This window comes from Drosophila novamexicana, unplaced genomic scaffold (genome assembly GCF_003285875.2).
Source record: "Drosophila novamexicana strain 15010-1031.04,08,12 unplaced genomic scaffold, DnovRS2.1 tig00001466-arrow-arrow-pilon, whole genome shotgun sequence".
NCBI classification, from domain to species: domain Eukaryota; kingdom Metazoa; phylum Arthropoda; class Insecta; order Diptera; family Drosophilidae; genus Drosophila; species Drosophila novamexicana.
Window position 1 is genome coordinate 324744 of NW_020824862.1, and position 14854 is coordinate 339597.

The 14854-nt window shown below is 42.8% G+C and overlaps 1 protein-coding gene across 1 annotated transcript in view; it reads right to left on the bottom strand.

The window, feature by feature from the left end:
• Positions 1 to 510: 510 nt before the first annotated feature.
• The window catches only part of LOC115767833 (acetylcholine receptor subunit alpha-like), a 53240-nt gene continuing 38896 nt past the window's right edge, over positions 511 to 14854 (bottom strand). The window contains exons 5-11 of the mRNA XM_030712175.1: positions 10889 to 11057; positions 5499 to 5635; positions 4285 to 4431; positions 4094 to 4186; positions 3661 to 4028; positions 2996 to 3603; positions 511 to 1063 (exon numbers count right to left, since the gene is read on the bottom strand). Coding sequence (XP_030568035.1) covers positions 863 to 1063; positions 2996 to 3603; positions 3661 to 4028; positions 4094 to 4186; positions 4285 to 4431; positions 5499 to 5635; positions 10889 to 11057 — 1723 coding nt within the window. The 3' untranslated portion in view covers positions 511 to 862. The remainder of the gene's footprint in view (positions 1064 to 2995; positions 3604 to 3660; positions 4029 to 4093; positions 4187 to 4284; positions 4432 to 5498; positions 5636 to 10888; positions 11058 to 14854) is intronic.

The window sequence follows — 14854 nt, forward strand, 5'->3', positions numbered from 1 at the left end:
GACGAGTTAGAATCGATAGTTCCGTCTGTGAACTAGCTGTCGATCAGTTGATCAGCTGAATGTTTACCTGAACAATTTCTGTTTGCAAATCAAATATAGTATATATCTATGCGGGAATGATTGCGAAACTATGGATATGTCTTCTGACCTTGCTCTCGAGCTGTATATGCATATAGGTCTGGCAACGCCAGCCACACTAATACAATTACAATTGCAAGCAGAACAAGTTCCAGTTCATTCGAAACTTTAACTGGCCGTTGCAAATTCAAAATTGGGTCATAGCCGACGATCATGAAATAATTAAATACGAGACAACCAAATCGCATATTTGGTACATTTCCGGAATAGCCTGTCGTCAAATTTCTCTAACTTGTTTCTCTCGTTCTTAATTCATTAATTGTTTTGTGCTTAATTCTTTTGTTGTTGTTGTTGTTGCTGTTGTTGTTGTTGTTGTATTCGTTAAACATTAGTGTACAATTTTAGCTATAATTAGTTAGGGTTCGTTCATTATCATTCCTTTACCTTATGAATACATATGTAAGTATATAACAAATACTTTTATTTCGCTATACAGCTGTGTTATAGTTATAGTTACTTGGATTTTCTTCTTCATCTTCTTCTTCTTCCTTTTCTTTGTTTCTCTGTTTGTTGTTGTTGTTGTTGTTGTTGCTGTCGCGGTTGCTGCCTGTTGTCACGATACGAAAAATAAATTAAAAGCGAAATTCTCATGTTCTTTTTCAGACTGTCTGTGTGTGGGCACATACATATCTACGTGGGCGTGTCACTGAGTGTGTGTGTGTGTGTGCGTGTGTGTGTGTGTGTGTGTGTGCTGTTGTTGATGCCGGTGTCATCCTTATGGGATTTACAACACAGGCCTCGCCACATTCGGCTTGGCCGTCGTAGAGGCAATCTCCGACAGCTTGATGTCAATGGGTACGCGAGTGTCGTAGAGCGTGGGCGCCTGCAGGATAATGCCGGCCGTGCCCACGACCACAGCTATTGTGAATATCCAGAGGAAGAGTCGATCCAGTACCATGGCAACATACTTCCAGTCCTCTTTGACCTGTTGGCAGAAAAACAGTATATGTTATGTATATGTGTTACATATGATGAATCAAATAAAATGATAAGCTTAAAATCCATATCAAAAAGATTGAATGAATTATTTGCTAAGATCAGTCGATAATCCAAGAATTAGAATTCGAATCAATGTGGGGCTATGGATTACTGGGAGATGAATCAAAAGCGAAAGAATCGCTTGATGCCTTTATGAATAGCTCTTGTCAAAACGAATCATTCGAATCATTGCGTTTGTATAAAACTTCACATTGAATGAGAATTAAATTATGCTCATTCGGTTAGCATAATTATAGATATTCTTTATACTGTTAAAGGCAACGTTATAAATAAAAGTGAATACTAATTTATCAATGTCCATGCGCATTAAGTCATTCGCATTATATTCATTGACATGAGGCGTCTAATTGGATACAAAATCAACGAGCATTCAGACAGTCTGATTAAATAAGTGAGTTAATGCTATATTGAATTGTTATTAAAATACAACTTTAAATGAATGCTGTCTGAGTTATTCAATTTGATTCACAGTATGTTAAAACAATAGATTGATGATATGAGAAATGAAAAAATTATATTGAACATATGATTGAATAAATGTGTGAATGACATTTAAAATGTTTTGAAAGACAAAACAAATGCAATGAACTGAAACTGAATAAATGAATTGAATGAATGAATCAATTCGTTAACAAATCATTCAAAGCATATACATTGACTTAAGACATAATATTCTGATTGCAGCAAATAAAAAACAATAATAATAATTCAATAAACTAAATATAATATTAAATCAAATCATTTACATCATAAGGGATTATCTGATTGAATGCGAGAATCAACTTGCAAATGATTCACAGTACTTGCTGTTAATTGAGTCATATCATTGAATGCCATGTGAGCAGCTCAGTGTGTGCAGCAAGACATTCGAAACATTTGAATTGTCACGAGTTCTTTTTGGCCTATTTATAAGCGAGGCATGATTGACACGCTGTCAGGACTCACGACCATTCAGATGACTTTATGGATTCACCTTCCGTTTCCGTGCCCCCAGCATCTGCCCGAATGTGTGTTAAATGCCGGCGCTCACTTTGGCAGAGCCAACTGTTCTATTATGTGTGCTCTGTCTGATGTTTTTCCCGCATAACTCGATACTTGCCGCTTGTCGTGCTATGTCCTGCGTGTCCTGTGCGCTATGTGTATGCTGTGTTGTGTTGTGTGCTGTGGCAGGGCTTAAGCCCAGCATGACATTCCAATAATGATTGAATGTGTGCGTAATTTTAATAAAATACTTTTATTGGCATTTGTGCCGCCACAAGACATTCATTATGCCGTGGCAAACTACTTGCAAGGACTGCACAAGGGCTCAAAGGACCTGCCGGGCGTGAAAAGTCATTAAAACTTTTCGATGCTCCGTTCTCGCAGACAGGAAACGAAAGACCACCACGGGACATGCATGATGAAAGGTCAACCAAAGGGCAAGCCTGTCTCTAGTCTGGACCATATTATCGGCAACATCATTATCATTATCGTTATCATTATCATTATCATCTGGAAGCGGTAGCTGGTAGTTGTGCTCATTTGTTACCGCCATTGTCCTGGCTAGGTGTCATCGAGTCGCCGCCCATCGATTATTGACGTTCCAATAAATCCAAGCTAAGGCCTCTCTAATTTATTGCGCCCGCCAGCGCGTTGCCCTATTAACATTGTGCGCCCAATTTTGTAGGCCCATAGCCCAATCCCTAATCTCCGATCCGCCCTATGCCATGACAGTTGCCTGGCACTTAGGCTAAGCCCCGCCAAATGCTAAGCGGCTTTCGGCTTTGCCTGGCGACATCGCTTAGCCTAATTTGGCGTCTGCCAGACATTCAGCTTGAGCTTCAGCTTGAGCTTCAGCTTCTACGGCTTCGCAACTCACCCGTGTGCTCTCCTCCTCTTTGCGCGTCTGATCCGCAATGTACGTGACGCCGTCCATGGCTTTGTGGAGCTCCGGGCAGGTGTGCCAGCGCTGGCGCACATTGCCCCGCCCCGTACAGCAATGGGGGCCGCCCTCGCGCTGGCAGGCGGGCAGTATATCACAGGCCGGCGGTGGTGGTGGGGGCGGCGTGATACCCCCCGCAGCTGCCGCCGCCGCAGCCGCAGCAGCAGCTGCTGAGGTGCTGGCACCTGATGCCGATGCCGACGCTGCTGCTGCCGCTGCCGCCGCCGCCGCCGCCGCAGCCGCGGCAGATGTGGTGGGTCGGTGCAGATGCAGCAGCTCCGAGGATTGGCAGGCGGCGCCGGCGCCCATGCCCTGGTGTATCTGTATGGTGCCGCTGCAGCAGGAATCGGCCAGCGTCGAGGCGGTCGCCACCGAGTTGACCGTCGTTGTGGACTTTATCACATTGGGATTGTGGTTACCGCCCAGGCCCAGGTCGCTGGTGTTCGTCGAAGCGTGCGCCTGATGCGCATGCAGCGGCAATGGCGAGAAGTTGGCCGAGCAGCTCGACTGCTGGCGATACAGATGATAGCTCCCAGCCTGGCTGGCTTGATGCGTCAGCGTTGAGGTGGAGCTGCTTTTGCCAGCCCCACCACCAGCCGCACAGCCACCGCCGCCGCCGCCGCCGCCGGCAATGTAATGATGATGACCGGCTCCATTCTGGCCCGTCTGGCTCGAGGTGGAGGTCATCTGACGGAACTTGGTCGGCGTCAGCGGATGGTCCAGCAAAGAGCCGCCCGTCTGCTGGTACTGATTGTGGTACTGCGCATCGATTAGCGAGGATGTGGTCGAGGTCTGCTGGTTCACCGTCGACATCGTTGGCGGATACAGCGAGCTCAGATGTCCAGTGATCGTCGATGCTCCGCAGCCGCCGCCTATGCCGCCCAGTTCGTCCATCAAGCTGAGAGCCTGCACTCTGTGCTGCAGATGCGGCGAGGTGCTGCGCGACGTTGTCTTGGGGCTGTGGTGCATGCTGCAAGTGCCGCAAATCAAACGTTAGTTGCATACAATCAGGCCGCACAAGCCGGACACACTTACCGGGACAGTGCCACGGGCGGTGGCAGCGGTGGTATTTGATCCCTCAGCTCGAGTCCATTACAGGTGCGCACCATGAGCCGGCGCGAGGACTTGCTGCGGGCGACAAATGGAAATGGCCAAAGTTAATTAATGTGATTGATTAAGTTATGCAACATAGATATATATGTATATATATTTTCAAAAGCACATACATCATTTCGCTGATCGGATAAAGCGGTCGGCGCATCACCAAAAAGCGCGGCAGCTGATTGATGAACACCGTGCGCACCCAGGGCGCCATCGTGTGCGTCTGCGGCGACCGGAAATGGATGTTCAGCACCAGGACCGTCACGCAGATGCTGCAAAGGAGACAAACGTGGCGCTAGTTAGTATGTGTGTGTGCGTGTGCGTGTGTGTATAGGGTGTGGGCGTAGTCTAGTCTTTTAGTCCGGCTAATTAACTTGTGACGCCCGCGTCTGTCTAATTAGCTGCCAGCCCGGACACAGGCACAGGCAGAGGCAGAGGCAGAGCCTGCTGTTGTGGCCATTGCCTTAATTACATCATTTGTGGTCCAAGTCCGAGTCCTGTTGCGCCAAACGGCATGGCCATTCTGCTCGACTCCTCTCGACTCGACCTGAGACTCAGCCACAGCCACAGCCAGCCAAGGAACGCGCTCCGTGTGAGCTCCGGACAGCTCAGGCCGTCAGCCTCGACTTTTGTTTACAAACAATTAGGCGGCCATTTGTGCGGCAACTGTGGGCGTGGCAAATGGCTGTAAATTGCGGGGCCATTTTTGAAGTTTGACTTGCGGCCGAGTCGAGCCGAGGCGGGGTTAACTCAAGTCAAGTCAAGTCAAGTCGACTGGGGCGTGGCATGTGGGCAACTGGCCAAACGAATAAGCTCAGGTTAAAAAAAATAGATGAAAAATCTTGTATTTGACCGACAAGCAGATATCCTAGTTATCAAACACAAGGAACTCTAAGTGGAAATTGTGAGCATTAAAGAATGTTTTCCATAAATATCGTCGCACCCTCGATATAGCATGATTAAGGCATAAAGGTGAGACAATTCGAAAGCAAAATGTGACTCGACTCGACTTTTGGCCCTTGCATGTACTATATGTGAATGGGGCTTCAGTATACCCCGTCTATTTATTTGTAATGGGTATGGGTGTATACCCCAAATGAAAGAATCCAAGATCGTGCAATTTTATTTTTTGCATCCGCTTCCGCCGCGGCGGCTGTCACATAAACAAGGGACAACCAGGCGATAGGCAGACAGGCAGGTGAACAGCCACGCCCACCCCAGGGTACAGTTAAACGTTATCAGCTGGCATGCAAATCGAACGTGCTTTGGCATTCGCATTCGCATTCGCAATCGTATTTATATTCGTTTGGCATTCACATTCATAGTCACACTCACTCACCTGAACGTATCCAGTATCATGGTGAAGAGCACAAATTTTCCGAGCAGCGGCACCACCAGCGACGTGGGCGGAATGATTTCCGCCAGCAGCAGGAAGAACACAGTGAGCGACAGCAGAATGGATATGCTTAATGAGACCTGCAACAGATAGAGATGGGCAACACTTAGAAGGAGAGAATCAGAGTGTGAGCTAGAGAGAGAGAGAGAGAGAGAGAGAGAGAGAGAGAGAGAGTGATGGGCGCAGAAAGTCAGGCGATGTTCTAGTCAAGTTCATTTGCAGATTTTAGACGGTCGACGGAACAGCGCAAGGGATTTGGGAAATTGAGTTGCAGGTGAGCGGAAAAGCGAGTTGGCGCCGCGTTGAGGGCTTGGAGCCAGCCCTTGCCGCCATTAAGGAACGACAATCGCAAAGTGCTCGCAATCAAAATGTTGCTGATAAGGTTTATGTATGTGCATTAGTTGCATGAATGTATTAATATAATTATGTTGACATGAGTTTGCTTAACTTTAGGATACCCCTTAAAGACATTTATTCTCTTAAAGGATTGGCTAAATACCATATATATTAATTTGGGTTAACTTGTAGTCTAATCTCTAATCTCTAATCTCTCTAACTAATTTCCATCAAGTTGCTTGAAAATAAGTCTGAGCCCGATCGGATGATTTTTTTTTTTTTTTTTTTTTTTTTTTTTGGTTTTAAGTTACTTTTATTTTTGCTAATTTTCTGTTACTTTTTACTTTTAGCAACTTTTATCAGCGTGAGTCGATCGGATAATAAATAAAGAAGTTTCTTTGAATTGTTTTCCACTAATATTCCACAGCTGCGGGTGGAATATTCCAAAGCCGACTATTCCGGCGGAGCGTGCACATAAATGAACTTAAATAAAAGCCTAACCTTTACAGTTCCTACGCATTGGGCTTAAACACGACTCAGTTAGTCAGGATTTAATAAAAGTGAATTATTTGAAATCGGATTTTTCGTATATAATTATTAAAAATAAATTTGATCAACATAATTCTGTTGAGAACGAGCTGCGACTTGTTGAAGTATGTTCTTCCAATGCCATTTAGAGTTTTGCCAAAGGCATTTTCATTTGAAGTCCAACAATGGAGCTTCCATTACTATCTCGGCTATGGCTTTGGGCTTGAGGGTGGGGTCAGGCATATTGTATTCAAAAGGAGACCTCACATAGCATGGGGACTGCGTATGGTTGGCTTTTATTCAATGACAGAAATGATTACTTTTGCGTATTTTAAGAGTTTATTCAGCTGTGGCCTCGACAACAACAATAGCAGCCGTAACAGCAGCAACAGCAGCAACAGCAACAAAATTATCTGAATTTATTCAGCTAATTCAAAAAGCATTCAGTTAAGCAGCATGTAAACACAATTTGATTTTATTCTCTTTTGTATGCATTCCCATGGTTACTTTATTTGCGCAGCAACAAAATTAATTTCGATTCATTTGCGAGCATATTTGTATTTTTGGGAATTTTATACTCGAGTTATTAATATATATATATACATATATATCTATAGAAAGTCAAAGCAAATTTCAATTGATTTGTGTGTGTGTGTGAGTGTGTGGTATATGCATAAACAAACAGAAGATGGAGTTGGTGAAGAAGAAGAGTCAACAACGACAACACAAACAACAACAACTACAAGAAATTTAAATTAACATATAGAAAGCTGAGTGACTAAGCTGCCGTCTCCGCCTCCGCCTCCGCCTCTGCCTACCCTCCGGCCAGGCATCCACTGTGGGATGAATTAACTTTTCTTCTGTTAATATAGCAGCTGTTAATATAACATATATCTAGATAATGCGAAAATGTAAGCCAAGGCAACAACTGTTAATATAACATATGTCTAGATAACAGCTGTTAAGCAGAGCTCAGGTAAAAATCTGTTATCTGTGCCGCATAGACAGACGGTTAGACGGAACTGGTTGTTACTTATGTTACGTATTTAACGACGAGACCAAGATGCTAAGGATTAAGAGAAAGTGGAGTAGATTAACTTAGGTTTAGTTATTGCGTTTATATTATTTTGTCTCTTAGGTGGATCAGCAATTCGGATTTGTTTCAGACCTCTGGTGAGTGGAGTTTGTAGAAGCTGCTGCAAAGCTGTCTGAAAGGGTATAAGAATAATGTTTCATTTTTGCCCGAAAAAGCCATAGTTTGCACCATGGTGCCTGGCAGGCTTCAATATTCGCAGCATATATTGCGGCGTCGAGCACATAAAAACCATAGCATACTTCGCAGCTAGCTCAATAAAGCAAACCCAATATGATTTGTTGTGTAAGTGTAGGACAGCGAGACGGAGTGAGAAAGAGAGAGCGAGTGAGCGAGAGAGCTGCGGGTCAGGACAGGTGGCCCAGGTGGCTCAGGTGGCTGCATACTCTTCCACCTGTGTGTATATGTGTGTGTGTGTGTGTGTGTGTGAAAGCTGCTTGTAATGAAGTGTGTTGAAAAAGTAATTAAATGTCGAATCTGAGACGGACAATTTGGGTTATTCTGCTGCTGCACAAAAACTCAAATGTCTGCCATTGTGGGCGTGAGTGTGTTTGAGAACGTGTGTGTGTGTGTGTGCGTGTGTGTGTGTGCATAAATTTGATGCCTAATGATTTTATGATAATTAGCCTTAGTTAGGCAAAGTGCTGTAAAGCGATTAGAGCGCTGACTAATTAAGGCTGCAAGTCGCTTTTGACAAGCGACATGTACAAAGTTCTCAACCTGAAATCACGTGGCTTAATGGGGCATTCGCGTAGAGAGAAAGTGTGCGAGGGTAGGGCAAGGGGGTGCGACATTATTTATGCAAATGTGTTTGTGCATTTGTGTGCGTGTGTGTGTAATTAATGTGCACTACATTTTCGCGCCTGTGTCGCATTCAGCCGGGCTTCAGAGGCTGACCCACATATGTAGTATAAAATGTGATTGTTTCCACAAAAGTAAAAAAAAATAAATAAATAAAAGCACAGTGGGCGCTGAAAGTGTAACGACCAGAGTGGCTACCCAGTGTCCAGCTACTTAGTATTGGACACGAACACAGCTCCGGCAATTGAATGAATGGAGTGCGTTGCGCCGCATATGCATGTAAATTGCCAATTGCAATTCCAATTCGAATTCTGAATCCGATTTCGACTCCGATTGGCCCGCTACGTGCAAAAGCTGCGATAGTTATTCCAAACTTAATTCGGGCTATTCTATGGCCCACCATACTGATCCCGGGATGTGTGCTGCCCATTGCTGGGAATGCGCTGTTCAATATGTTGACCGCTTTTAGGCGCAAATATTTGTGCGGGCCCTGTGTGTGCTCTGTCCATCAGACCACTTGACCATCTATCTGTCTGTCGTGCGACCATAAAAGGAACGAACAACACGGCCGGCTCGACTGGCTCGTTAAATAAAAAGCCAATGAATTGTTTATTCGAGCCAACCGAAACTGAAATGCCGTTGCCATAGCCATATTATCCTCAGGCCTCAGACCTCGGCCCAGTCGCTCACTTAACCAATTCTCTCTTTTATTTTGAACTGTTTAGCGCTTATCTTGTCTCGTTCGAATATACAAAATATTGCTTATCGATCAGCTTCGTTATATCTCTTAGTACAAATGTTCGAGTCTTGCCTTACTCGCCCGACTTTCTTCAACGAGCACTTTCTTCATCGCAATTGTTTTCTCGAGTCGTCTTTTGCTGTATTAGCGATTAAAATGCACTCGCCGTTTTTACATCAGCGAGTCAGATGAAGTAGTTTGTGGATACGGCCACGATTGACAATTAAGTCAATTTACATAAATAATTTAAACGCTCTTGTAAGTTCTTTGTTGCTGCATTAGCGATTTAATTATACTCGCTCTTGTGACATCTGCGAGTAGAAAATTGCACTCTGTTGCTTGACAAACAAATGCTTATAAAATATAGTTTTTGCCGCAGCAGCGAATCATAATTTACTCGCCACTTTTCAGCTAAGTCAAGACTCTCACAAAATACAACGAGACTTATTACTCGCTGTGCGACTGGTAAGAGAGGTTTTTGCAATTACGCATTACATTAAATAGTTGCAATTCCATTGGAGAATTATCAGGTTATGTAATTATTTAACTCGTATAATTTGCATTTGCGGATTCTCTAGCGAATCGCTTTATCCGGCTGTCACAAGGCTATAGGCGTGCTCCATCAAATAGACGGTATGTACTGTCAATATTTATTACACAAATTATGCATGACGGCTGAAGCGCAGCTTCGCTGCCAGCGTCGACGTCAGCGTCGACGTCAGCGTCAACGGCGACGTTACAGTTTCATAAAAACCGCGCTCATATACAAATTATTTTTGAGTTTTATTTATTTTGAAAATTGGCCGTAATTTATTCATAAGTCCCCACAGCATGTTAATATTTATATTTATGCATTATGCCGTTTTATTTTTACTTTCACATTTTTTTTTTCTGTCCATTTTAGGCCTCTTTTTTTGCCACAGCGGGCGGCACAAAGAATCGCGCTGAGAAATGTGCAGAACAAACCACAAATAGCGCACGTTTTTTAACGCTAACAATTCATCTGTGTCGGTGTGTGTGTGTGTGTGTGTGTGTGTGTGTTTAAGTGTTTTTGAGTGTGTTTGAGTGTATGCATATCTGTTCGCATTAAATTGAATTCAACATGTAATTTTATTAATTCAAAGTTAAATGGCGGCAAATAGTGAAAAAGAAAGAGCATGTTGAAATGCATTTTCATTTTCATTTTCATTTTCATTTAAGCGTGAAATTATTATACCCTGTACCCATTAAAATGGTTTAGTCTGTTTGTATGAATTGTTAAAAGACTAAATCAACTGAGTTCTTCTTATGTATTTATTTCATTTGTTTTCTGAAAATTTGATTTCCTAAATACCCTACTAAAGCAATGGAGACTTGAAGACCCGTATTTTCTATTTGGATACCACTTTCTCGGAATGAGAATATGTATTTGAAGAGGTATATGCTAGCCGTATTTTTCATGATAATAAACATATATTCACATATGAATGCCATCTCTAAGCCCAGATCATGGCGGTCGGACAATAAGAAATTACATTTTAAGAGGTACGACTGCATGCTACGGGTGCAGGGTATTTACAAGTCGACTTCTTTCAGCTAGAGCGATACTTGCTTATATATTTTTTTTGTTTTTAATTAAAAGCACATTGAAAGGGGGTCCTGTGAAAAGTGTGTGTGCAATAAATTATGGCAATTGGTTGAAAGACCATAAAAGAAAATATCCACAAAAAAATAACAACAAGAAATGGAAAATGGAAAATAAATGTAGATGCATCAGCTGGTGGTTCATTGTGAATGTTGACAATTGAAAGAAAAGCTACCCAAAATGAAATTGCAATGCGCCGCATATGAACTCACCTTCTCGCCGCTGTCCGATGGCAGGTAAAATACCAATATGGTTAAAAAACTGATGCCCATGCAGGGTATGATCAGGTTGACCGTGTAGAAGAGCGTCTTGCGTCTCATTGTGATGTTGAATGTTATGTCCAGATAGGGCTCATCGCAGCACGTATAGAATTTTTCATTCCTATAGAATACAAAACAGAGAAAGTTAGTTAAATAGAGAAAGACAGAGAGAGAGAGAGAGAGAGAGCATAGGTTAGAATATGCCACATGGCTCGTAAATGTTTATTTATTATAGTCCGTTGTTTGCTGCTTCGCAGACAGCACATCCGCAACGGCATCATATATTATGTGTGTGTGTGTGAGTGTGTGTGTGTGTGTGTGGCAAGCCCAAAGCACATAAATCATCAGCGCCACGATAAATATTGAAAAAGCTCACAATAATTTCTAAAGGCTTCGCTGTGGCTCTCAAACTGCTCGCTGCCTGCCAAACTGTGGCCCGCGGACTGCGGCGGCTGCCCCTTGTTTCATTACCAAAGCCCCAAACCTCAACCCCCCCTCTCAGCCGCCCGCTCCGCAGGCCGTATATGTTGGCTAATGAACCTGACACCAGTCGCGCTGCCGCTTGTCCAGTCGGCTCCTGTCGTCTACATAATTTAAAAGTTAATAATCTTTAACTGCCAGCAAGACAAGAGAGAAGAAGAACAAAATAAAAAATAATAAAAACAGAAAGCAAGCAAATTTTGTAAATTGAGTCAAGAACTTTTTGGCGACCGCACTTGAAAAACTCTCGAGTGGACTGGAGGGGGAAAACAAAATAATAAAAAATAAAAAAATAAAAGGTAGAAAAAGAAATGTCCGGCAGCTAGGCAACAACAGTGGGCAAAGGGTTTGGCCTGACCTGGCCTGGCCGGGCACGGCCTGGGCACTGCTAGGTCTTGTGTATGTTGTATATTTGCCATCAATAATTCCAAGCGGCTTGCGGCTTCATTTTGAATAAGAAAATATTGTAAATAAATAATAAACAACAAAGGGGCGGGCAGGAGCGCAGCACGAGCAGAGCTCTTGCTGTATTCGGCAGAACCGTCGACAGTGCTGCTGCCGGGACAACGAAGTATTTCTGGCAGTTGATTTTGCTAAGCACACACACACACACACACACACACACACACACACACACACACACACACACACACACACACACACACACACAGATAGACATGAAGTATGTGGCAATAGATGGCAAAGCAGAGGTTAGGAACAACGATAATGATGACGATGACGATGATAACAGGCACAAGTTGCTTCGACAGATGCTTATCACATGGCCAAAATAAAATGACTAAAATATGTCCAGCTAAGCGTTGGACACAGTTTAAGATGTGTTGGACAGCAGCGTTGGAGTAGTTTTCCATGTACCCTGTAAAGATTGTGGAAATGGGCACGAAGGGTATAATGGTTTTGTTCAAATGTATGCAACAGACAGAAGAAACCCTGTCTGAACCTAAAACGAATATGTGTATATTCTTGGTATATCTACATCTTCATAACATAGATAAATAATGATTTTTAACAATATGAACTTGGTTTATAGTATACACAGATTAGAGGTATACCATAAACTTCGGCTAAGGTAATAACACAGTATTTATTGCCTGAAAGTTATCCAAGAACGTGTTTTTCCTAGTGTGGGGCTAAGCGAGTGTGTGTTTATAAGGAAGCTAAAATGTTTTTAAAGGCGGCTTGCAGCTGGATGCAGGGTATCTTCTCATCTGGTCGATTTTGGGCAAAATACAAAACTATCACTTTAGAGGAAACCTTCATATATCAGTCGAAATCCGGTATATAAATAAAAAATAGCTCACAGGCTAGGCCAAACGGACAGAGGAAGAAATAGAAACTAACATTCATGATACTCAATCGATCTAATGTCAGGTGAGGCAAAAGTTAAGGCGGTTCAGAGAGCAATGCCAAAAGCAAAATGGCAAAAGCAGTAATAGCTGGCCCGACTCCTTCAATATTTGACTCTAAAACCACAAATCAGGTGACTCGAGGTATTGAGGAGCTCAGCAATTGTCTAGTACATGTGAGTGATAAATACATATAAACATAAATTGCTTGTCTTAAGCTTTGAAGGGGTGGAAAAAGTTGCGTTCTTGCGGGAAGCAACACGAACCTAAAGGCGCATATGGCTCAAAACTAATAAACTAATGCTAATATATACTTGTTCGCAGTGTGGACAAAGTGTAAAAAGACATCATAGAAAACGTTTTGCGGCTCGTAACTAGAATCCGTTAAAAGTTCAAGTTAATTATAGTTTAATTAAGTTGCGCAACTCCTGAAAATCTGCCTTGGCCTTATGTGATTTTAATGAAATCAAGAGAGCTTACAAAGTTTTGAAGATATTCAACCATAACACTTTATGGACTGTGCTTAAATTATTAATTTAGTTGACTCGGTAATATGCCCGCACTTACTCCTAGTTCCACGCTCTCCATTTTGAATCTGAATCTTAAATATTACCCGAGAATCAATTACTAAATAATATTTGGCTGTAATAATTTATCAATCCTTGCCACACTGCTTAAAAATGCAGCATGTAGATTAAACTGAGGTCTGGTTACCTTAAGACAGACTGCAGCACATCTGGCAGCACTGAGCAGAGGGCTTTACAATTACAGTAAAGACTGCGAAAACGAAGCGCAATTTAACTAGCTGTCAGCTAGCTTAAGCTTTGGCTGGAGCGTGAGGAAATGCGTGCACTGCGAGAAATAACCAAGAACTTTAGAACTTTTCGGAGTTTTACTGGTTTTAAGTGTGAAACTCTTATTTCAAGCATTGACTTGCTAAATACGCAACGTCTTAAATCTGGTTTTGAGATAAATCAAAATGGAAACGTGCCAATTCTCTCAAACTTTTCTCTTTCTTCTACCAACACGACTTTATATACTAGGTTAAATTCATTTAAGGTTTAAATCATCTTTGATTTTTTTTGACGCCAGAATTCATCAACATTTAGAACATATATATCATATATATATATATATACTTAAGTAGAAATTATGCTTGACTCAAGCTGTACGACTGTTTCATTTACGAATGCACTTCAAAAGAGTTTGTCTTAGCAGCGTTTTTTCTCTCTCTGCGTTGTAAAAGAAAATGAAAAATTAATAAAGACAAGTATAAGACGGCTTAAGTGTGCTTTACTCAATGAGCTGGACACTTTAGTCTCTGGTTCTCGCTCCACCGAAAAGCTCTCACTTCATTGTAAACAACTCCCATTTGCTGTGTCTTGCACAGACAACTTGGAAAACTCTTAAGCTTCAAAGTATCGACATGGCAACTTTTTGGTTTCGCATCTATTTGTTTTAAACTTGAGATTCGTGCGTGTGTGTGTGTGTAAAGGTCAGTGTAATAAGCTCTGTGATGTCTATGTTAGTTGGGGTAGCTGGGCAAAAAAAACATACAATAAATCATAAAATAGGCAAAGCCCTAGCCCTAGCCCGCAGCAAATCAACTGGGAGAAGCGACTGGGGCTATAGGTGTAGCAGGAGCAAAAGTCGCACACATGCGGCCAAATACGAGCGCGTGTCTGGTCACGTCTGGACACGTCGTCGCCGTCGCCATCGCCATCGCCCCGCCATCGCCATGGTGTGTTGTTGCTGGAGACGGTGGCGCCATGTAGGCAACACCAATAGCAACAGCGACAACCAGCCATCAGGCAAGAAAAATAACAAGCCAAGAAAAGGAATGGTTGATGTGACTGCACGCAGGAGGCAGGAGGCAGGCGGCAGTGGCAACAATTCATCAATGCCTCGTACGACGCGGCGTATGCGTAATGAAAACAAACCAAAAACCAAATCAAAATGAAAAAGCCCCACAGCGGCTGGGAAATGGGCCCGAAAATGAGAGACAAAGCACATGCAGTGAATTTCACAATATCGTCGACTTTTGCCAGTGAAAAAAGCCTGAAATTCTGTT